This window comes from Canis lupus, chromosome 36 (genome assembly GCF_048164855.1).
Source record: "Canis lupus baileyi chromosome 36, mCanLup2.hap1, whole genome shotgun sequence".
Taxonomy (NCBI): domain Eukaryota; kingdom Metazoa; phylum Chordata; class Mammalia; order Carnivora; family Canidae; genus Canis; species Canis lupus.
In genome coordinates, this window is record NC_132873.1 from 4,995,033 (window position 1) to 5,018,138 (window position 23,106).

General features: G+C 50.6%; 1 protein-coding gene across 13 annotated transcripts; it reads left to right on the forward strand.

The window, feature by feature from the left end:
• Positions 1-1,633: 1,633 nt before the first annotated feature.
• Positions 1,634-21,429, forward strand: DNPEP (aspartyl aminopeptidase). 13 transcript variants are annotated; one of them, XM_072812849.1, is made up of 16 exons: positions 1,634-1,849; positions 9,980-10,027; positions 11,193-11,286; positions 11,374-11,462; positions 11,574-11,687; positions 11,838-12,056; positions 12,271-12,401; positions 12,690-12,765; positions 12,884-12,991; positions 13,726-13,803; positions 14,784-14,867; positions 16,081-16,241; positions 16,631-16,670; positions 16,769-16,870; positions 20,795-20,962; positions 21,291-21,429. In XM_072812849.1, the coding sequence occupies exons 1-16, from the start codon at positions 1,790-1,792 to the stop codon at positions 21,339-21,341; spliced, it is 1,623 nt and encodes a 540-aa protein (XP_072668950.1). In that variant the 5' UTR covers positions 1,634-1,789; the 3' UTR covers positions 21,342-21,429. The 13 variants fall into 13 exon arrangements, with proteins under 13 accessions (XP_072668950.1, XP_072668951.1, XP_072668954.1 ...); XM_072812850.1 differs by having other exon boundaries at positions 11,841-12,056; XM_072812853.1 differs by having other exon boundaries at positions 1,634-1,775.
• Positions 21,430-23,106: the final 1,677 nt, after the last annotated feature.

The following is a 23,106-nucleotide window of genomic DNA, read 5'->3' on the forward strand; positions in this document are numbered from 1 at the left end:
GGAGGAACAGAGAGGGACAAGCAAACTCCCCACTGAGCTTGGAGCCAAGGGCTCAATCTCAGGACCCTGAGATCACGACCTGAGCTGAAATCAAGACTGGGACATTTCACTGACTGAGCCATCTAGGCGCCCCTGAGGTTTATTTTTAAAGATTTACTTATTTATTTTTGAGAGAGAGAGAGAGAGCTCACACATGCATGGTGGGGGAGGGATGGAAAGGGAGAGAAAACCTCAAGCTAACTCCACACTGAGCACAGAGCGAGGCAGGAGTGGGGGGGTGGGGGCCTTGATCTTATGACCCCGAGATCATGACCTGAGCCAAAACCAAGAGTCAGATGCTTAACCAACTGTACCACCCAGGCACCCTATGATGAGATTAATTTTAATAACATAGTATTTTAAGCCAATGTATCCAAAATTTATCATTTCAACATGTAATCAGTATTTTAAAATTTAGATACATATTTTTTCATAAGCTGATGCCTATATTATTTTAAACGTGTAGCACCTCTCAGTTCAGACTAGCCACACTTTTAAGTGCCCGGTAGCCACATTGGCTGGTGGCTACTATACTGGGCAGTGGCAATTCTAGAGCATTCGTTTACTACTTGGCATACATGCTTTTATTATGTGTGGCTCAGTGTCTCATCCCCATGTGTCCTGTCTCTCGAGGGACATTAGAAGCCTCCTGGGCCAGAGTCCTCATTTCATTCATCCCTGTATTTCCCATGGCACCTTATAGCAGTGTGCCTCCTCAGGAGGCCCTCCAAGCATGTTTGTTGATGGGAGTGAGCATTGGGGATTGATTTTGTGGTTTAGTTATGGCTGTAAATGGTGTTTTATGGATTGCTTCTGTAGATGCACCCCGCTGCAATATTAGCAGAAACAAGCAGCAGTGCTTGTCAGCAGAGGCAGCGGCAGAGGCCTCAGGGCAGATAGGACTCCCTGAACCAGGCAGGGGAAATCCTGCCAGACCACAGACCATTTCTCTGGCTTAAGAGCTTGTTGTGGGCACAGCGCAAACCTGCCTGCAGCCCCATCTTGGTAGACCTGGGATATGGCCCTTGCAGGGGCTTGTTACACAGAGGATGAGGCTCCAGCATCCCACCACCGGCTGGGAGCTCCTGGGGGCAGAAAAGAAGTTATTCAGGTCGACCAGAGCCAGACCCAAAACAGATGTACAAGCATGTTTGTCGAGTGAATAAATGACTGTCTGGCTGGAGCCAGTGAAGCCTCTCATTCATGTATTTTTACATCCCCCAAAAAAATGTTCATTGAGCATTTGCTATGTATCAGGCTCTGTGCTAGGCATTAAGGATTCAGCTGTGAAAAGCAGATGGGGGCCAAGCCTTTCTGGAGCTTACCTTCTGATGGGGGGCAGGGGAGAGGATAAATAATAAACCCTCGCAAATGAACACTGTCCCAGGGATGGAAACAAAAGGGCCCAGATAGAGAACAAGGGTGGAATTCATCAAGTGAAGAAGAAAGCCTGTCTGCGGCTTCCTAGGATACGGGGAGCCTCCCACCCCCAGGTCAGGGGTCATCGTGTAGACATTGGCCAATAGAGGCCAGCCTGAGGCCCAGCACTAAGAGGGCGTTACTGTTTCCAATTGCATTGATGATGTCACAATAGGCCTATGGGGACAGGGACTGAGGACCCTGCCAGTTGGAGCAGAGGGGCAGAGGTAGGGGGAGGAGCTGGCTGAAAAGGCAGTAAGGCCCCCCCGCGACGTGTCTATTCAGCCTCTGACAGACCCAGTCCGGCTCGGGAGGAGGTGAGCAGGTGACCATGGCGCTCAGCCTCTCCGCCACATCCATTCCCAACAGCTGGCTCCCAGGCTACCCCGAGGTAACCAGGCCTGTCTTCTAGGTCTGTCTTGAGTGGGAGTGTCCCAGCCAGAGCCAGAGCAGAGTGCCAACCTGTAAGGCCGGCGTTGTCCTAGAGCATCGGGGGGATGATAAGATGAGGGAGATAGTTGCCCTCAAGTTGCAAACAAATTAGACCTTGACCAAGACCTTTGAGTTTTACCGGCTCAATACTCATCATCCTCTCTTGGCTAACTTTGGAGGAACTTCGGAGGAGCCATGTGCTAATTGTTGATGGAATAATTCCAAGCAACCCTGTCCGGTCCCCCCGCTTCTTACTCTGTTGCCCCACAAGGCGCAGGCCTCAAAGGCAGCTCACCCATTGGCCCTAGTGTTTTTGAGAATCTAGTGTTTCTCAGGGTGCTCTAAGGATAGAATTTGCAGCATAGGTTAAAAATACACCTTCCTGAGCCACAGCCCAAACCTTCCAAAGTAGAATTGTCGAGTATGGGGCTCATGAATCCGCATTTGAAAAAACACTCTAGGTAACTCTTACCCTAAGCATTGCCCTGATGTTTTTCAGTTTTTGGCTTTTGGTGGTTTGGGGTGTTGTTTGTTTGTTTGTTTCTGGCTGTGGTGTTTAAATACCTCCTACAGTTCCCAAGTCTGGCTGACCAGGGTGGGGCAGTTTCTCAGTCTGAAATGGGTATTGGCTTTGATATTTTTATTACTGATGAAAAGCCATGATTCATAGGCTGTCAGCTTGGAAAGAATCAGAGGCCACTGAGAACAGAATTCTCTATCTTTTCGATCCATCTGTAAAATACTTACCTGAGCAGACACTGTTTAAAGGCCATTAAAATACCAGACACAGAATAACCCAGTCCCTGGAACTTTATAGACATATTTACTCAAACCCCAGTGCTTGCAAAAAGTAAATAAAAGGGAAGCAAAATGAGCAAGCACCCTTAGAAATACAAACTGAAAGTAAACAGCCCTGTTCACTAAAATAAACAGGACAAATCCAGCGAGGATTAAATGACCTCTAGTCAGACAGGCTCAGAGCCAGAAACGCTCCATCCTGGCTCCGGGGGGGAAGGAGACCTGAGGACCCGTCTCCATCATCTGGGGGCATGTGCCAAGATCACTGCCCCGGGGATCAGAGCCAGGCCTGCAACAATAGACACCCTAGGGGGTATGGGTGCTTCCTAGCCCTCCCTGCCAGCCTGCCACAGGGCCTGAAGATCATGTTTATAGATCAAGGAGTGTGCCCTAAAAAGCCTCTGATACAATGCACACTTCCTGGAGGTGTAGAACCTCAAGTCACTATGACATGCCATTCATTCCTTAATGTAGCGACTATTTATTTAGCACTTGCTGTTCTTTGGCCCTGAGCCAGTCACTAAAGTTATCAAGATAAGCATAACGGTGACCTCAAATTGCTCACAGCTTAATATGAAAGAAATGATCATAAATGGTAGCATTGATCATTCACGATTTGACAAACTTAATGACAAGCCCCCACGAGGCACTTTTTAATCCCCATACCATTAAGGGTCTCATTTACTCTTCCTAACATCATGCAGTTACTACTGTTATCCTCCCCATTTTATTGATGTGTAAACTGAGACTCAACGTCTATGGTGTGATGATACATGGGTAACAACTAGCTCTCTGAAAGAAATTAAAAAAAAAAAAGGCCTGATTTGTAGTGTTTGCCAATCTCGGTAGTGTAAATACTCCCAGGCTGGTTTCAAGCCACCAGCCTGCTGTCACTGACTGTGGCATTGGAAAGAGACAGGGGTGTGAGCTGGCTCAGGCACCCCATTGCAAATAAGGCTCCCAGCTAAACTGTGGAGAAGCTAGCACTTGAACCTTGGTGTGCATGATCCTGAGCCCCCACGCATGACCACTTTGGTGTACTATCAATATCCTACAGGAGATCATTTGAAAGGGATACATCTTGAGACCGTTATGAAGTGCCAATTTTACAATCCTCCATAAAAATTCTTGGCTGGTTAATAGCCTGTACTTCATCTCTGTTTTTATCACCAACAGGGGCAGCTGGTTTTCTTTTGAGAGCCACTTAAAAAACTTTTAATTTTGAAATAATTATCATTCACAGGAGGTTGCAAAAATAGTATGGAGAGGTCCTGTGTACCTTTCACCCACTTTCCCTCAATGGTCACATGTTACATAACTACAGGACAATGTTACATCAAGGCAAGTGACATTGGTGAAAGGTGTGCGTATAGTTCTGTGCCCTGTTATGTAGGATTGCCAGATTCAGCACATAAAAATTCAGGAGGCTCAGTTAAATTTTGTCTTTTTGGGTTTTTTTGTTTTGTTTTCAGTGGAAGTATACCCCATGCAACATTTGGAACATAGTTATACTAAGAAATTATTCTTTACCTGAAATGCAAATTTAATTGAGCATCCTGCATGTTAGCCAGCAACTCTCACTTTATCACATACATGTGTAGAGTCAGGCAACCACTACCCTAATCAAGATACAGAACTATTCCGCTGCCACACAGATGTTCCTTGTGATACTTCTTTAGAGTCACCCCTATCCCCCCACCCTCCCTAGCCCACGGCAACCACTAATTCACTCTCTATGTCTATAATTTTGTCATTTTTTTCGCACTTAGCCTAATGTCCATGAGATCCATCCAAGTTGTTGCAGTTTTCAATATTTTGTTCCTTTTTATTGCTGGGGAGTATTCCCTGAGGGCAAATTTTCATAAAGAATTTTTTTAAAAATCTCATTCGTTGGATAAACATTGTATCTCTACTATGTGCCAGGTGCAGACATGGAGCAGGTGAGGAGGGGCTGCAGTCAGGGTTGGGTTTCTGCCGGGCAAGCAAGAAAATGCAGAGTGGCAAGGCACAGGGATGATTAAGACAAGGGAACAGATGACTTATGGTGGGTGAGAGGGAAGCAGATCCTAAAGGGGGGGGTCACCAGGGAGAAAACAGGATCAGTAGTTCACACTTCCATGTAGGTGAAGAACTAATGGAGTTGGGTACCTTTCTCAGAGGGTTCCCTATCTCAACCCCAGCTTATTTTTTGTTTAAATATCAACATCAAAAGGAACATTCCCTCCACTTTCCTTTCCACATGTAGACACAATTTCCATATCAGAAGTAATACAGTTTTACATGGGCATTTTTAAAAAAGATTTTATTTATTTATTCATGAAAGACACAGAGAGAGGCAGAGACACAGGCAGAGGCTGAAGCAGGCCCCCTGAGGGGAGCCCAATACAGGACTCGATCTCAGGACCCCGGGGATCACACCCTGAGCCGAAGGCAGACACTCAACCACTGAGCCACCCAGGTGTCCCTACACGGGGATTTTTAAACTGAAGTTTTTAGGGATCGATGCTAACCAACAAATTGCTTAGTAATTCAATCAGGGTACAGAAGAAAAAATTTTGATCACAGGAAGTACCTAAAGATCATCTTTCCACCTGATACTTTTTAAATTTGCTTATTTCGTTTTAAAAGTAGGTGGTACGTGGATATAGACAAACATTCAAAAAGTGCAAAAGGGTTTATAGGAAAAGAGAAGGGTTCCTCCTATGATAGGCCCTTGGCCAAAATTTCTCCTTCCTAGAGTCAGTTACTATTTCCTTGTGACTGCTTTTAAACATATGAGAATATGTGTGTGTCTGTGTTTATACACAAACAGAGCACACCATAACTGTTATTCTGCACCTTGTTGTTTTTTTTTTTAATTTATTTTTATTGGTGTTCAATTTACTAACATACAGAATAACCCCCAGTGCCCGTCACCCATTCACTCCCACCCCCCGCCCTCCTCCCCTTCTACCACCCCTAGTTCGTTTCCCAGAGTTAGCAGTCTTTACATTCTGTCTCCCTTTCTGATATTTCCCACACATTTCTTCTCCCTTCCCTTATATTCCCTTTCACTATTATTTATATTCCCCAAATGAATGAGAACATATAATGTTTGTCCTTCTCCGACTGACTTACTTCACTCAGCATAATACCCTCCAGTACTCAGCATAATACCCTCCAGTTGCACCTTGTTTTTTCATTTAGTATATCTTGGAAATTGATCCCTATCAGTACCTATAAAAGTGCCACATTCTTTTTAACCATACAAAGGACATTATTTTTAAAAAGATTTTATGGTGGCGAGAGAGAGACCAGTGGGAGGAGCAGAGGGAGAGGGACAAGCCAACTCCACGGTAAGCACAGAGCCCCATGCAGGGCTCACTCGATTTTAGGATCCTGAGATCATGACCTGAGCCCAAATTAGGAGTCAAGCTTAACCGACTGAGCCACACAGGCGCCCCTAAAGCCTCCCTCCTAGAACACAATTGGTTGAAAATTACAATCTTGCAGAAGCTGCTCACCTCAAGGCATCCCGGGATTTGCAGTTCTTAATCAGTTGAATCTTGCTTGGAAAAGAGAACTTGAGCAGAAGACATGTGTTGGAAACGAAAGTGCCCTTCCAGCAACGGTGTAGGACACATTGTATCCTATGCATGCTCCTATCATGATGCCCAGAAGCAAACTATTTATGGTTTAAACAACCAAGATACTCAGGACTGTCTTGGCATCAGGAAATCAAGTTCATTTTAGCAGACAGGGACAGTACACGTACACACCCCACACACCTCCTCTTCCTTACAGCATTGCTTTGGTCTTCTGTACCTCAAATCACTCTTGACGATGTGGCAAATTACTACTTAGGAAGCTTTTCTCTCCAAGTGAGGGATCGGAAAGGGCATGTATACCAAATGAACTCACACTGAAGTATGTGTGACCAACTGCTATGGTAACTTACAGGCATTTGCACTTTAATAGTTGTTCAGCCAAACAGAAATGAGTGATGGTAGCATCGTAAACATCGGCTACACTGGTGGGGAAGATTTTCTCAGCAGGCTGAGGGCAAGAATGATTCTCAGAAATGCTTTTTGGATAGCTAGGATCCCGCCTTGAGCCTCCCACTTCATAACCAACACCATTCTGCTCTCCTTCCAAACCTGTCTCCATGCTTTTACATACATACATATACATAAAATCTAGACATTTAACTCACTATGTGAGTTCTACCTAAATGCTCTTGCCTATAAGTATGATTCTGGAAATTGCTTCTTTTCACTCAGTATATTCACCACTTTTTTTCTATGATAATACATAAAAATCGACCTCGTTTTTTACATGGCACTATGAAATGCTGTGTCTCAACTTGAACTTGCATTCAGATCATCTAGGGATCTTGTTAACATGCAGATTAGGATCTGATAGGTTTGGGGTAAGCCCTGAGGTTCTGCATTTCTAGAAAGCTGCCTAGTGTAGATGCTGCTAGTCAACGAATCACACTGTGAGGAGCAAAGATGTAGAGTATGAGTGGTGAAGTTGTGTGTTAGAACTGACACGGACCAGCCCATGAGAACTGTCAGATTTCTAGGAATTTTGTGATCCTGTCACTAAATGGAGCCATAATTTTAAAATTCAATTATGTAAATTTAAAATAAATTACATTACAAGCAGATAAAAATACTAAGAAATCTAGCACTTTCAATCTATGCTCTTTAGGTTATTTATGTGTATAATAGCTGTATGGTACAAATGTACACAATGGCAGGCTTTTGTACATCTCTTCCCAACTCCACACTCAATTCATGTTGGCAGCTTGGAACCAGCCACAGGGAGTGTTTACACCACATAAATTGAATATAAAGGCATGCCTTTACCCAGGCCTTCTCCCACATTTCATATTACCAGTCTTTTTCATTTTTGTTAATCTGACCAATCAAAAATGGTACCTCATTTTTAACCTGCATTTCCTTGATTATAGTGAGACCCAGTCTCTCTTATACTCATTTCTAGGAATTTAATAGTATTTCTTGTTCTTATAAATAGGACTCTTTTACTAGTGCATTTTCTTTCTCTCTCTCTCTCTCTCTCTCTCTCTTTTTTTTTTTTTTCTAGATTCTATTTATTTATTTGACAAGGAAAGAGAGCACAAGCAGGGGGAGCAGCAGGCAGAGGGAGAGGGAGAAGCAGGTTCTCAGCTCCCGGCTGAGCAGGGAGCTCAGCGCAGGGCTCAATCCTAGGACCCCGAGATCATCAATCTTAGACCCCTTTGTCTCAAGTCAAGCCAAAGGCAGACACTTAACCGACTAAGCCACCCAGAGTCCTCTTACTAGTATATTTTCTAGTTGATTATTGCATGGGAAAACTGATGATTTTTAAAATCAAGTCACTCCTCCTAACCAATTCAAATAGGCTGTCACTTTAAATTCTTGAAGGTTTTAGATAATCAAATAACCTATAAGTAATGAGAAATTTTACTTTTCCATATATATATGGAATTCCCTAATGGGAATTCCCTAATCGCTTTCCATATATATATGGAAAAGTAAAATTTCTCATTACATATATATATATATATATATATACACAATTTATATATAAATGAGTAAAATTTCTCTCTCTCTCTCTCTCTCTCTCTCTATATATATATATATATATATAGTTTATTTTGCTTTGTGGCACTGGCTGTTACTGCCAAGTTGACTGTTGACTACTTGCAGTAAAACTCCCCAGGGTCTTACTTGACTTGAAAGGAGCACTTCTCCATTTCCTCACTCTATTTTGCTGTAGATTTCTGGCAGTTAGCCTTTATTTTTTCTCTTTCTGGTTTCTTTCTTTTTTTTTTTTCCAAAGATTTTATTTATTCATTCATGATAGACATAGAGATAGAGAGAGAGAGAGAGAGAGAGAGAGGCAGAGACACAGGCAGAGGGAGAAGCTGGTTCCATCCCGGGACCCCAGGATCACGCCCTGGGCCAAAGGCAGGCGCCAAACCGCTGAGCCACCCAGGGATCCCCGTCTTTCTGGTTTCTTAAGAGGATTTTGTTTTGTTCTGTTTTGTTTTGTTTTGTTTTATCAAGAATGGATGTTCAATTTAGCAAATATTTACCTTCACTTTTTAAGTTACCTATTTTGGTGATATTTGAATTTCTCACATTAGCATGTACTCTTTTTTTGGTACTCAGAAGAGCATTAAAATTTTTTTAGGCTGGGCAGCCCCAGTGGCTCAGTGGTTTGGTGCCGCCTTCAGTCCAGGGCCTGATTCTGGAGACCTTGGATCAGGTCCCACATCAGGCTCCCTGCATGGAGCCTGCTTCTCCCTCTGCCTGTGTCTCTGCTTCCCTCTCTCTGTGTCTCTCATGAATAAATAAATAAAATCTTTATTAAAAAAAAAATTTTAGGCTAAATCTCCTGTTTCAGCTCTGGTCATGTCTGTGAACGGTGTCCCTTCCCCACCAGCCAGCCTCTGGCTCTCAGGAAAAGAATGTTCTCTCCATGACCCACTCAGCACTGAAACTTTATACATAATGACATTTCAGTAAACGATTAGGGAATGCCATGAATTCACCCCACCATCTGTATATTCTTGAACAGTGCAATACCCACTCCTATGAATTGAGGGCTGCTGGGTCTTTCTGACTACCCCCTACCCAACATTCCTACCCCAGTATAGAAAGGGCAGATTGCTCTGTTGACCTGTAATCCCTGGAATGTTGCTTGGGCCCTCTTTTGTACCCTGGGGCCTTTAAGAGTCTTGATCTATGACTAGGCAGGTACCTTGGTTTTTTAAATTGCTACTCACCACTCTCGACATATGAATAGTGGGAGCCTCCAAGAACATGTGGAGTTTGTTTTATTTTGTCCTTTTAAGAAGTAGAAAGAATGCAGATAGGAGTCAAATTCTAGATGCGTCCAAATGGCTGTGTGATCTTGGACAAGTCATTAACTTCTCTGTCCTCAGGGACATTTCAGGTAACAGAACACTTACCAAGGTGCATAGTAAAAGGCCCAGAAAAGATCTAAGAATGGCTTGGAACAAGGCACTGCCTTCGGGTGAGGACCTGGGGCTGTTGCCCGAGGGTAGGGGAGGCATCAGGGAAATACAGGAATCAAATTAGAGTCCAAACCGCACCTTTGCCGCTTAATGCGCTGGGGAGGTTATTCCTCTCTGTAGCGCGTTTTGTTCATGTGTAAAAAAGGGACAGTAAAAGTACAAAGTTGATAGAGCAGGTGTGAAGATTAAACAGATAACACGTTAAGCCTTATCTCACCGTGAGCGCTCCATGAACACTAGTCATGTTGCTTTTATTATCACAAGGGTGCCTGTGGGGAGAGAGAGAACTCTGTACAGCACTCGTCGGACCAGGTGAGCGGGCTGGGGCGGGTTTTCCCTCGTACTCTGACCTGGGGCAGGTCCGGGGGCGCGCGGCTCCAGCTGTCCTAGCACCTCCCGGGCAGCAGAGGGCCCCCGCCACCGCCGCGGACGGTGGGGGCGGGGCTGGCGGCGCGGACTAGCAGGGGGCGGGGCTGGCGGCGGGGGCGGGGCTGGCAGCTGGGCCCAGGGAGGGGCGGGGCTGGCGGAGGGAACTAGCGAGGGGCGGGGCTGGCGGCGGGGGCGGGGCTGGCAGCTGGGCCCAGCGAGGGGCGGGGCTGGCGGAGGGAACTAGCGAGGGGCGGGGCTGGCGGCGGGGGCGGGGCCGGCGGCGGGGGCGGGGCCCTCCGCGGACGGTGGGGGCGGGGCTGGCGGCGCGGACTAGCAGGGGGCGGGGCTGGCAGCTGGGCCCAGCGAGGGGCGGGGCTGGCGGCGCGGCGGGGGCGGGGCCGGCGGCGGGGGCGGGGCCGGGGCGGGGGCGGGGGCGGGCCGAGCCCGGGGCAGGGCTAGAGGACGCGGGCACACGCGCGGGGTCATGCAGGTAGGCGTCCACGGCCAGCCCAGCTCTAACTCGGATCCCGGGCCCGGCTCGGCGCCCTCCCGGGCCTAAGCGCAGCAGCGCGCCGAGCTGAGGGCTGAGCCCGACCCAAAGCGAAACCGAAAGCCCGGCCTCGGTGACCCGATCTTCCCGGGGTTGGGCACGGTGGCCTCCGAAAGCAGGGGCGCGGAGGGGAGGTGGGGTGTTCGCCGGACAATAGGGCTTCGGCTCCTTGGAGCAGGCCGGCTCCGAGCCGGGGGCCCGCTAGCGAGCTGGGAGCTCGGAACCGCCCGGGGTCTCTGGGCGGGCTCGTGGGGCTGGGGTTTAGGGGCCGGGCTAGGGCTCGGCTTCGGGGCGGGGCGGGCCGGGACGAGCGGGGCGGGAGCGCTGCGGGGCTGCGATACTCCGGCTGGAGGACCCGAGCTTGGGCGGAGAGAGGCTGGGCCGGGCGTCCGCGTGTGTCCGAGAGGAGAGGCGGGAGCGGAGGTCTGCGCCTTGGGTCGGTCACTTCGCGGGAACGGGGCTTGTGGGGGGCAGGCGGTTCCCGGGGCCTGGAAAATAACAATCAGGGGTCCCAAACCTCGTGGAAATCTAAGCAGCACCGCCCCCCCCCACCCCCAGGTGGCCATGACCGGGAGGGCCCGCAAAGAGGCGGTGCAGGCCGCGGCCCGGGAGCTCCTCAAGTTCGTGAACCGGAGCCCCTCTCCTTTCCACGGTAAGTGACCAGGACAGAGGGGCAGGGTGGTGGCCCCTGTGCCCCCTAACCCGCTTCCATCGCTCTGAAAGGGCTCTTTTTCTGCAGCTGTGGCCGAGTGCCGCAGCCGCCTCCTCCAGGCTGGCTTCCATGAACTCAAAGAGACGGAGAGCTGGGATATCAAGCCGGAGAGCAAGGTACGTGGGGTGGGGTGGGGTGGGGTGGGGGCAGACCAGCAGATCCCTAGGCCAGGGCACAAAGTCCTTTGTGCCAGCTGGCTAGCTAATCCAACTCCCCCCTTCCCCCAGTACTTTCTGACCAGGAACTCCTCCACGATCATCGCTTTTGCTGTGGGAGGCCAGTATGTTCCTGGCAATGGTTTCAGCCTCATTGGGGCCCACACGGACAGCCCCTGCCTCCGGGTGAGGACCTGGGGCTGCGGCCCCGGGGTAGGGGAGGCATCAGGGGAACACAGGGCAAAAGGGATTGGGCAGGGACAGAGCGGGTGTCTATTTCTGGAGCAAGAAGACTTGCCACCCCCTTCTTCCATTCTTTGGGCCCTTCTCTGTCAGCAGTGTCCTTCCTTAGCTCTTGCTTCATCTGTCTCACCTCCAAATCATGCTACTCGACCTTCTCTACTGCTCACTCCCCATCGTCACGCTCAGGTGAAACGGCGGTCCCGCCGCAGCCAGGTGGGCTTCCAGCAGGTTGGCGTGGAGACCTATGGTGGTGGGATCTGGAGCACCTGGTTCGACCGGGACCTGACCTTGGCTGGACGCGTCATTGTCAAGGTGGGAACTGGGGTAGGACCTGGGAGGTTCTCACCTTCCAGCTCCAGACGATTGTGACCTTCCTTCAGGGGACCTGTGGAGAACCCCCCCAGGGAAGGGGCCGAGTGGGCCAGTCTGGGCTCCAGGATCATGTTGGTTAGTCTGGGTGAAGTGGGGGTTTTAACCAGCTGCGGTAGGGAAGCACCGTGGTCTGACCTGGCCCGGGGGGCCACAGTGCCCTACCTCAGGCCGGCTGGAACAGCGGCTGGTGCATGTGGACCGGCCCATTCTCCGCATCCCCCACCTGGCCATCCATCTGCAGCGAAATGTCAATGAGAACTTTGGGCCCAACATGGAGATGCACTTGTAAGCCTGGGGTCAGGGCTGTGGTGACTGGGAGGGATGGCTGGGGCGCCCAGGGATGGAAGGGGCCCGCTGGGACCTGGAACCCTGCTACCTAATGGTAGCCGCAGCCCCGTTATACTCTTGGAACCCAGCTGATGGTATCTGAGGAAACCTCATGGCTCTGCCATTTGGGAAGCAAGTTGGGACTCCAAGGACAAGGACAGTTTCCATTGGGAGATGCTTGAGCGTGGGGGGGTGCCCTGCCCCCCCCCAGCTCTCCCCACACTTCCCTCACGTGTCTCCCCACAGAGTTCCCATTCTTGCCACAGCAGTCCAGGAGGAGCTGGAGAAGGGGACTCCTGAGCCTGGGCCTCTCAATGCTGCAGTAAGAGTCCTCTGCTCTCGAGAAGTGGGGGGCAGAGGAGGGGGGAAGGGACTGATTCTCTGAGAAGGGGGAGGACAGAACAAGCAGACCTTCCTCCAAGCATGCTTCTGTCCTGCAGGATGACCGCCACCACTCAGTTCTCATGTCCCTTCTGTGTGCCCATCTGGGACTGAGCCCTGAGGATATCTTGGAGATGGAGCTGTGCCTTGCTGACACCCAGCCTGCGGTGAGGAATGGCTGCAGGGACTCATGGGTGGGGATCGCCCACATCCTAGCCTACCCCAGTGTATCCCCCAAAGCCGCTCACCTCCTCGGCCAGTCCCCCATTTACTCTCTTCCCTCTTCTTCCCAATAGACACCATGTCCCTCTGCCTCTGGGCCAGAGGTTCTCAAAAGGGCACTTTCACACTCCAGACCTGCCTACTTGGACACCTGCAGTGGCCCTGGGAATCAGCCCCTCCACAGATTCCCTAGGAGTTTCTGCTATAGGTGGTCGCTGTGTACTCTGACTCACACTGGCCCTGCACCTCTGAGGGCAGAAGGCCTGGATGTGGCCCCCCTTTCTCTGGAACCTGCCCTTGTGTCCCTCCCAGTTGCCCAAAGTAGGAGATTATGAAGCTTCTGGATGTTCGGTCTTGTTTGAATACGCACTGTTTCTGGGCTGGTCTCCTCTTCTCTTCATTTTCTTAGCTTTTTTCCTGTCGGTTTGGCTCCCCTCCTTTCCCCCATCCCACAGGAACTGGTAGGAGCGTCACCCCTCTATCCCTCTGCTCCTGCCCAGCTCCATTCCTCGTTGTCCACTCAGCCCCACATAACAGGAGCACAGTGCCCTAAGCTGCAGGAGGGGCATGGGGCACTGTACACAGATCCACCGAGGCTCGCTCGAACCCAGGCCTTTGGGAGCAGCAGGTGAGTTGGGGCAGAGGGTTGAAGGTTGGGCTGACTGCCGTGTCTCTCTAGGTCCTGGGTGGTGCCTATGAGGAGTTCATCTTTGCCCCTCGGCTGGACAATCTGCACAGCTGCTTCTGTGCCCTGCAGGTATGCAGCTGGGGCACCCCGGGCAGCACACACCACTTCAGGGAGGGGCCTTAGCTCCTCCTAATGCAGCCTCATCCACTTCCCTCTGCTCCCCTTGCCCTCCAGGCTTATGCCCACCTAGCCCTCTCTCTGTGCCTTGGGGTCTCAGTGGGGCTGTCTCTCTTCTTCCCAGTCACCTTGGTGTCCCTTCCTTCTTTCTACGCTAGTCAGTTCTATTTCTTTCTTCCCTCTTGCCATCTCTTCTTTTCATACCTCTCCTTCCTGCCCCATCCTGTTCTTGGAGACAGGCTTTGGGCTGCCACAGAGACCAGGGCCATACCTGGGACCTGTATCAGCTTCTGCAGCCAGCCAGCTGTGTCACCTTGTTGGAGTCCCAGTGACCTCTGGGGACCTCAATCTTTTCACGGGGGCCAATTAATTTATGTGCATTTTTGCCTTTCCAGTATTCTCCGCTCCCCCCCCCGCCCCACCCCATCTTGCTCCTCCTCCTGCCTCTCATGCAGGAAGGTATAGGAGGCACAGCCCAGGTGGACCAGCAGTTTAGCACTGCCTTCAGCCCAGGGTGTGATCCTGGAGACCTGGGATCGAGTCCCACATCAGGCTCCCTGCATGGAGCCTGCTTCTCCCTCTGCCTGTGTCTCTGCCTCTCTCTCTCTCTCTCTCTCTCTCTCTGTGTGTGTGTGTGTGTGTGTGTGTGTGTGTCTCATGAATAAATAAATAAAATCTTTTTTTAAAAAAAAAAAAAAAGGTATAGGAGCAGGCCCAAAGGGTGGTTCTCCCAGCCCAGGTAAAAAGGTCTCCCGCATGCCAGGCAGTGCCCTGAGAGATGACGGCCAATCAGAGCCCCAGCCCACTTCACTCCGGCCGACAGGAGGCAGGAGGGGAGCACGATCCCTCTGATGAGGTTGAGGTGTTGGTGAGCAGCGTTATGGGGGGAGGAGGAGTGAGGAGGATGCTCTTGGTCTCCCCCCTCCAAACAGGCTTTGATCGACTCCTGTGCGGCCCCTGCCTCTTTGTCCTCGGAGCCCCATGTGCGCATGATCGCTCTCTATGACAACGAAGAGGTACGTAGAGGGCTGTGTGGAGGGTCTCTTCGGTGGAGGGTCCCCTCTGTGAAGCTTCCCGCAGCCAACTTGTACCAGGCACCCACCATAAGCCAGGGCGGTTCTGGGAGCCCCAAAGATGGGAAGGCCCTGCTTGTGCTCCCTTAGCACATGGTCGCCCTGCTGGCTCAGCATTTATCTGGCTTCCGGAGCATGACTTTGCCTCGCATAGCGCAGTGTGTGCCACACAGTGAGCTCCTCGAGGACACGGCCTTTGCCCTTCATCTGTAGTCCCAGGGCTCTATGCGTGGTGGGGCCTCACCGTGGGCTGGTGTTAGGTGCTCTAAGATGCTGTAACAGCCTGAACATGGGGCATTCTCTTTCCTGAAACTGCACGGGTCAGGGGTAGCAATTCAGGACAGGACTCTGCCATCCTGAGTACCCGGCTTCTGACTCAGGGTCCAGGCTGCCTGGTCCAGCTCCTGCCATCGTGTGGATACCGAGTTAACAGGAGGAGAGGGAAGGACAGAGGGAGGGTGCGCGCCCCCTCCTTTTAAGGCAGGACTGGAAGGTGGCATTCCTCACTGCCTGGTCCATGGAACTCGGCGTGGCCGTGTTTAGGAGGAAGCTAGGAGCGCCCTCTCTAACTGGGCAATTCTGTGCTTAGCTACAGTTGGATGTTTTGTCGTACAAGGTGGCGTGGATAGTTAGCATCTCTTTTACCTGCATAAAAGACATTTGGGGGCAGCCCAGGTGGCTCGGTGGTTTAGCGCCGCCTTCAGCCCAGGGCGTGATCCTGGGGTCCCGAGATCAAGTCCCACGTTGGGCTCCCTGCATGGAGCCTGCTTCTCCCTCTGCCTGTGTCTCTGCCTCTCTCTCTTTCTGTCTCTCATGAATAAATAAATAAAATCTTAAAAAAAAAAAGACGATTGGCCAGCTTGGCCAGCATGGTCGGGCACCTGTGCTGAGCCCCAGAGCTGAGGGTCAGGGGAGGAGGAGGGGAGGCAGTGTAGGAAGCCCACAGGAAGTACTCCTTCTGCCCCAGAGAGGACTTAGGATCAGTTGGGCCCCAGCCCACCATCAGGTTTTCAGTGGCACCGGGTCAGGGAAGTTACTGACAACACCCTGCATTCCTCATCCAGAGTCAGCGGGGTCCTGGGTGTTGGGCCCCCATCCCTGGCTTCCAGCTCAGGCCCCTGACCCAGACCCCAGAGCCAGTGTCTGCTCTCACCAGGTGGGCTCCGAGAGCGCCCAGGGGGCACAGTCACTGCTGACAGAGCTGGTGCTGCGCCGCATCTCGGCCTCCTCCCAGCACCTGACGGCCTTCGAGGAAGCCATCCCCAAATCCTACATGATCAGCGCAGACATGGCCCACGCCGTGCACCCCAACTACCTGTGAGTCTGCCGGGCCGGGCGGTCCTCACAGCTGGAGACCCGAGCGGAGCCTAGCCCGGGGCCCCCAGCCTCTCCCCCTGCCCCTTCTTCCTCATCCTGGTGGGAAGGTCGGTGGTGGCCTCCTTTAGACGGAGCCTAGGCCCAACCGGTCAGAGTCGTGTAATACCCCGCCCGGGTGTGTCAAGGAGACTCTGTCTGCAGGCTGATTCCCTCCTACCCCTAGCGGCTGCCTGGAGCCCTGTGTGGCACGCCTCCGGGGTCCTCCGGGGTCCTCCAGGGCGGGGTGGGAGGCAATGCTGCGCTGCCTTAGTGATGTTCGCAGGGGCGGCAGCGGCTGCTGACAGGCCTGCCTCCTGTTTGCCATCCCGGCCTTTGATCGTCTCTTACAGGGACAAGCATGAGGAGAACCACCGGCCCCTCTTCCACAAGGTGAGGTGCCCCTGTTTCTCCTGAGGGACTTGAGGGCTGGCTCTGGGCCCCGTCTCCCATGTGCGCCTCACCCCACTTCCTGGTCTCCGTCTCCCCAGGGCCCTGTGATCAAGGTGAACAGCAAGCAGCGCTATGCCTCGAATGCGGTTTCCGAGGCCCTGATCCGAGAGGTGGCCAATAATGTCGGGGTGCCCCTGCAGGTGAGGCCGGGTCCTGCCTGGGAGGATGTGCTAGAGGAAGTGGGGTCGGGGGCATAAGCGGATGGGCCCCCAGTGAAGGGGGGCACCTGGTAGTGAGCCCTTGGTGAACCCTCACCTCCAGTAGTGTGAGGACGGGTTTTGGATCTAGGCAGGGCTGGCATCAGCGCTGGTTGTGCTGTGGGGCTAGTCCCGTGACTGCCGACTAGGCTCTTCGTTTCTCTGACTCAGTTTCCACACCTGTAAAATGGGGCTGAGAGTGAGGCCTCTCCTGCTGGGTTTCTGTGAGAACTGAAGGTACAGTGTGCTTGCGGCATGTGGGTTAGTCCTGCCTGTTTCCCACGCGCTCTCTCACGCAGCCTGGGGGCTTCCATAAGTGAAGTTCAAGGCTGGGGAGATGGGAACTCCCAACTGCTCATTTCCATCCTCCCCAGGGCAATGGCCCGTCTGGGCAGAAATAGGTAGAGGTGGAGCTCTGAGGGACTGGGTCCCGGTGGTCCAGTGACAAATAGCACTCGGGTCCTGGTGAGTCAGGACTGGGACCCCCGCATCCTCTCTCCTGGCTCAGGGCTCTCTCTGCTGCATGGCCCCACCCCGCCCCCTGTAGACTCGAGTAGTTCTGTTCTTGGGGAGGCCTCTGTGGAAGAAGTGATGCTTTGAGCTGAGACTTCACTGTTGAGAAAGAGGCAGCCGTGGGTGAGTCTGCAGGGAGAGCATCCCAGCAGAGGGACGAGGGCAGAGGCCGCAGGGGCGCAGGAGTGTGCTGCGCTGTCTGGAGATGGAGCCTGGGGGGCAGAGGTGGGGTGAGAGCAGGAGTGGACGGGGAGAAGCCTGCCCAGGCCAGTCGTGCAGGGCCGAGGCAGGGGGTTTGCATTTTGTTCTGAGGCCGTGAGAAGACAGTGGGGGAGTTTTCAGTAACTCACAGCAGAAGCAGGACCTGCGTTCTTCACAAAAGTAAGGAAACAAAAATAGAAATAAGAAAACATTAACTTGCAGGCGTTTGTGTATATTTGTCCAGATTTTTTTCTGTGCGTGTACTTAACATGTATTTTATTAAAAATGGAATCATTTTGGTTATATTTTTTGCTTTCTCTTCACTCTGAATTCTCTACCTTTTCATTTCAGTACATTTTTGTCATAGTAAATTTGTATCCAATCTAACACACTAATCTTTTTTTTTTTTTAAGTAATCTCTATGCCTGGCGTGGGGCTCGAACCCACGACCCCAAGATCAAGTCTCATCTTCTACCACCTGAGCCAGCCAGGCACCCTCCAGAGCATTTTCAGTTTTCCCTAGTTATTCCCAAAATACTCTTTATGGAGGTTTGTCCCACCATAGTATCGGTTCAGGGCCACATGTTACATCTGGTTGATGGATTGCTTAAATGCCTCATAATGTAGTGCAGCCCTCATCCTCCCCCCCTTTTAAAGTAACCTTGATGGGGCGCCTGGGTGGCTTGGTCGGTTGAGCATCTGACCGGCTTGGGTCATGATCTCTGGGCCTTGATATCGAGTCCTGCTTCAGGGAGTCTGCTTGTCCCTCTGCCCCTCCATCTGCTCGTGCTCTCTCTCTCAAGTAAATAAATAAAACCTTAAAAAAAACCCAAAATACATTGACTTGGGGCTCCTGGGTGGTGCGGCCAGTGAAGCATCAGACTCTTGGTTTCAGCTCAGGTCCTGATCTTAGGATTGTGAGATTGAGCTCTATGTCGGGCTCTGTGCTCAGCATAGTCTCCTTAGGATTCTCTCTCCTTCTCCCTCTACTTCCCGCTGGTGCACTTGCTTGCGCTCTCTCTCTCTCTCTCTCAAATAAATAAATGTTTTAAAAAATAAACTAACATTGACATGTTGGAAGAAATGAGGCCCATTGTCTCATACAGTATCTCACTTTCTGGATGCATCTGGTTGCTTCCTCGTGGTGGTGTGTAACTGGTGCCTCAAGGCCCTGTGTTTTCTGTAAATTGGAATACATAAAAGTTTGTTAGATTCAAGTTAAACTTTTTTGACCAGAAGACATTTTGACTGATATGTCCTTAATTTTGCATCATACTCATATTATCTGGGCAATCTGCCCTCAATAATGGTAAGATTGAGCACCTGATTGGGGTTTCCTCCAATCCTTCCATCATATGGGGGGTTTCCTCCTTTGGCTGGACAGTAACCTGTGAGAGTGACGAGTTTCCTACCAGGCAGACACCTTATGGTTCTGACACCATGTTAATAATCCTTGCTGAGGGCAGCCCCGGTGGCGCAGCGGTTTAGCGCCGCCTGCAGCCCAGGGTATGATCCTGGAGACCCTGGATCGAGTCCCACGTCAGGCTCTCTGCATGGAGCCTGCTTGTCCCTCTGCCTCTGTCTCTGCCTCTGTGTGTGTGTGTGTGTCTCTATGAATAAATAAATAAAATCTTAAAAAAAAATAATAATCCTTGCTGAAATCAGTAATTTCATTCATCCCTTCTACGTGTCATCTCTTCTGCATGAATTAGCTGCTATTCTGGGAAGCAGAACTTTCTTCTCATCTACTAAGGCTATTTGGTTAACATGAAATATGGTTTCTACTGGAAAGACCAGATAAGTGCTAATTCTTTCCCTTAAATAATCAGTTTTTAAGGTGAAGCATATTAACAGCCACTTCAAATGGTGACACATAGGATTTTCTTTTCCTTTTCTGACATGGAGTCAGATTTTCATTGGTTTAGTGTGATCTGATGCAGTATAATTATTTTTTTTAAAGATTTTATTTATTTGCGAGAGTGGGGAGAGGGAGAGAATACTAAGCAGACTCCCCACTGAGCACAGAACCTGACATGGGACTTGACCCCATGACCTGAATTGACAGCATGGCCTGAATTGAAATCAAGAGTCAGGTGGTTAACTGACTGAGCCATGCAGGCTCCCGCTGTAGTCACTTTATTTCATTCTCAGATTGTCATAACTTTGACCAGTGGGAGTCCTTTTGACAGGACTCAAAAGTTCTCTTTTTTTCTATATAACAGGAAATTGCAGGCTCATCTTGTTCATTGTCCTACCCAGATGTGGCAGCTTTGGATGGATGGTGATTTTAGAGACCAGAGTCTGGCGCCATGACACCATTGTTATCAGGGGGGGACAGTGCTTTGGGGTCATTTCTGATGACATACTTAGAAAATACTATATATTTTTTAAAAACCATGAGTTAATACTATAATTCTTATTCTAAAAATAATAGTTACTACTGATCTGATTTTAAAGGTTTTTTTTAGAAAGCATATGAGAAAGAGCATGAGCAGAGGGGGAGGGGCAGAGGGAGAGGGAGAAGCAGACTCCCTGCTGAGCGAGCCTGCCGTGGGACTCCATCCCAGGACCCTGGGACCATGACCTGAGCCAAAGGCAGATGCTTAACCGACTGAGCCACCCAGGCGTCCTTGATTTATCTGATTCTATGAATGTGTTTTCCCTTCACTGAAAATCTTAATATTGAATGTCATGGTTTTCTTATTTATTTTTTTAACAGGATATAAAGAAAATGCCAATAGCAATATTTCTGAAAGCACTAACACTGCTGAATGATCGTTCTTTGTGTGTTGGGGGAGTGGGGACATGGGAACACAGTGTGTGTAAGTGAGAGGTTAATATAAACGGCACATTTTATTGTTTTTAATTCCCTTGCCTGCTATGGTGGAGAAGGGATTCTTAATGGCAGGCAAGATAGCGGCAGCCGGAATTAGGGTGACAACAGTTCAGACAGAGGGAATGGGACCAGTCCAGCATCTGCTGTCCTTGGGGCCTGCTATTTAATGTGGGCTTTCCATTTTCATTCTGGTCCCATCCACTCTCTGAGGGGCAGAAGTGGTCCCCTTTAGGCCTGCAGTTCTTAGGTGACTTCCTCTTCGGGTTTGATGAGCAGACACCACATGTTGTTCACGAGCCTCTCCTCCTGCCCGCTAGGATCTCATGGTGCGGAATGACTCGCCCTGTGGGACCACCATCGGACCTATCTTGGCTTCTCGGCTGGGCCTGCGGGTTCTGGATTTAGGCAGCCCCCAGCTGGCCATGCACTCCATCCGGGAGACCGCCTGCACCTCAGGAGTCCTCCAGACCATCACCCTCTTCAAGGTGACTGGGCTCCTTCCTCCCCTGGTGCCGGGGTTGGATGCTGGGGCAACATTACCATCGCTAGGTGGCTGGCTTGGGTGATGGGATCTGGCTGTCTGGGTGCTACCATGTAGGAAAGGAAGGGTCCCCATTCTTCTTGAGGCACAGGGGCCCCTGACTAGTCCCCAGAGGATAATAAGAGGACAGAGAGGAGATGAGAGATGAGAAGACCAGGGCATTTGTCAAGTGTGGGTGACGCACCTGTGCCCCTCCGGCTGGGCCCTGTGTGGGCGGGAGGCGTGCAGCGGGTGTCCACTGATGCCGGATCTCATGTTGCTTTCTATTTTAGGGCTTCTTTGAGCTGTTCCCTTCTCTGAGCCGTAACCTTTTAGTGGATTGAGGCCTCTTGGAAAGACTTCTCTTACACTTGAGAAGTTGTCAGCTGAGCTGAAGCTGGATTATTAAAGTGGATTTTTCACTCAGCCTCATTCTGTTGTGTTTATTTGGAGACTGGAGAGGTGGGTGGGAGTTGAACCTGGCTTGACCTCTGGAACCAGAGCAGCGGGGCAGGTAGTGGGGTCAGTTAGAGTAGCCACAGCTCCTGGGAGCTGATGCAGGCCAGACCTCAAACCTCTTTCCCTTAAGCCCATGCCTGAGGTGGGCGTCGGGTAAATGGGCCCACAGTTGGAAGGCCCCCTTCCATCCCCGGTCCTCCCTTCCAGGAAGCGGCCTCAATGCTCCTCTGTTACCAGAACAGTCCCTGAGTCCATCTCAGTGCCATGAGGTCTCCATGCTCAGCACAAGACCTGGGCAGCCCCGGGCTGTGTCCCCACCTCCCCTCCCCATCTCATTAACTTTTATAAGCCAGCCCTTATTATTAAATATTTTTTCCTCTGGTTAATAACTTCCCCCATCCATTATCTCTTTTTCTCTTTTATCTCCTTCCTTCCTTCCCTTCCTTCCTTCCTTCTTCCTCTTCCTCCTCCTCCTGCCCCTTCTCTTGTGTTCGTTCATCCCCCTTCTTTGTCTTACAGTTTGCCTATTTTGTGCACCCCCAGCCCAGTAGTCTCATCAGTGCTAAGCGTGCTGCACCGTGTGGTCCCTTGGAGGCCAGGTTGCCGGGAGCCACTGCTGTGGGTCTAAGCTCCCCGGGGTTGATGTGGTCCTAGGATTTCTGAATAGCAGAGACCAGGTGACGGTGCTTGATCGCCAAAGTCTGTAGTATTTTCTCAGTTTGCTGGAAGCACGAGATACAAGTGTTTTTATTTCCTTCCTTGTCCTTCGGTTGAACTGAGTGATGTTTGGAGGACATTTGGAGAGAGCTGGACTCAGGCAGCTGCTGCCATCCTATGGGGACTGCCGGGGCTGTTCGTAAGAGTGGAAGGTGTTGGTAGAAGACATGTTAGGAACCCACCTCCGTCCCTCACTGTGATCAGTTCCTAGACTTGGCCCAACTTCACCTGCCAATAGTAGCACTTCTTTGCCTGGGGGTGTCTTGCTGCCTGACTGGTTTCCCACTCCTGCTAGGGATCTAATGCTCCAACCAGAGACTGCCAGGACTCTAAGAATTAGACTCCAGCTCCCTCAGGGAGATCACCCTGACATGGGTAGTTGACACTGGCTCTTTGACCCCAGCAGAATTAAACTCCAGAATTAAGCCTGATAACACACCGCTTTCTTTACTGGCCACCCTCCCTTCTTTGTCTCACATCCCCATGCCCCTACCAGTGTTTTCCTCCATTTCTCAAACTTGCACCTGGATCCTGATCTCAGGTCTGCTGCTGGGGAAGCCTAAACCAAGCCAGTGCTCTTTTGAGAGTGAGAATAAGACAAGGATGCCGGGTTTTCTATTTCCAGTCAACATCATACTGTGGGTCCCTAGCTTGGGTGATAAGGTGAGATAGAGGATAAAAGGTATACCAAAAGGGGAGGTGAGCTTCCATTTGATAGGATTTGTTACACAGGAAATCCAAAAGCTCTCTTATTTGAATTAATAAGAGAGTTTTATCAAGGTGGCTGGCTGAAAAACCAATATACCAAAATTAATTCAATTTCTTTAGACCAGCAATGAATAGTTAGAAAATGAAAATTTTAAAAGGACAACTACAATGCATAATAATCAAGTACCTATGAATAAATATTAAAAGATTTCTACAGAAAAAAAT

Coding starts and splice junctions, on each gene's coding strand:
- DNPEP (XM_072812849.1), top strand. CDS start 1,790: ATGGCGCTCAGCCTCTCCGCCACATCCATTCCCAACAGCTGGCTCCCA. Junction 16,671..16,768: donor ACCGGCCCCTCTTCCACAAG/GTGAGGTGCCCC, acceptor CCGTCTCCCCAG/GGCCCTGTGATCAAGGTGAA. Junction 20,963..21,290: donor AGACCATCACCCTCTTCAAG/GTGACTGGGCTC, acceptor TTTCTATTTTAG/GGCTTCTTTGAGCTGTTCCC.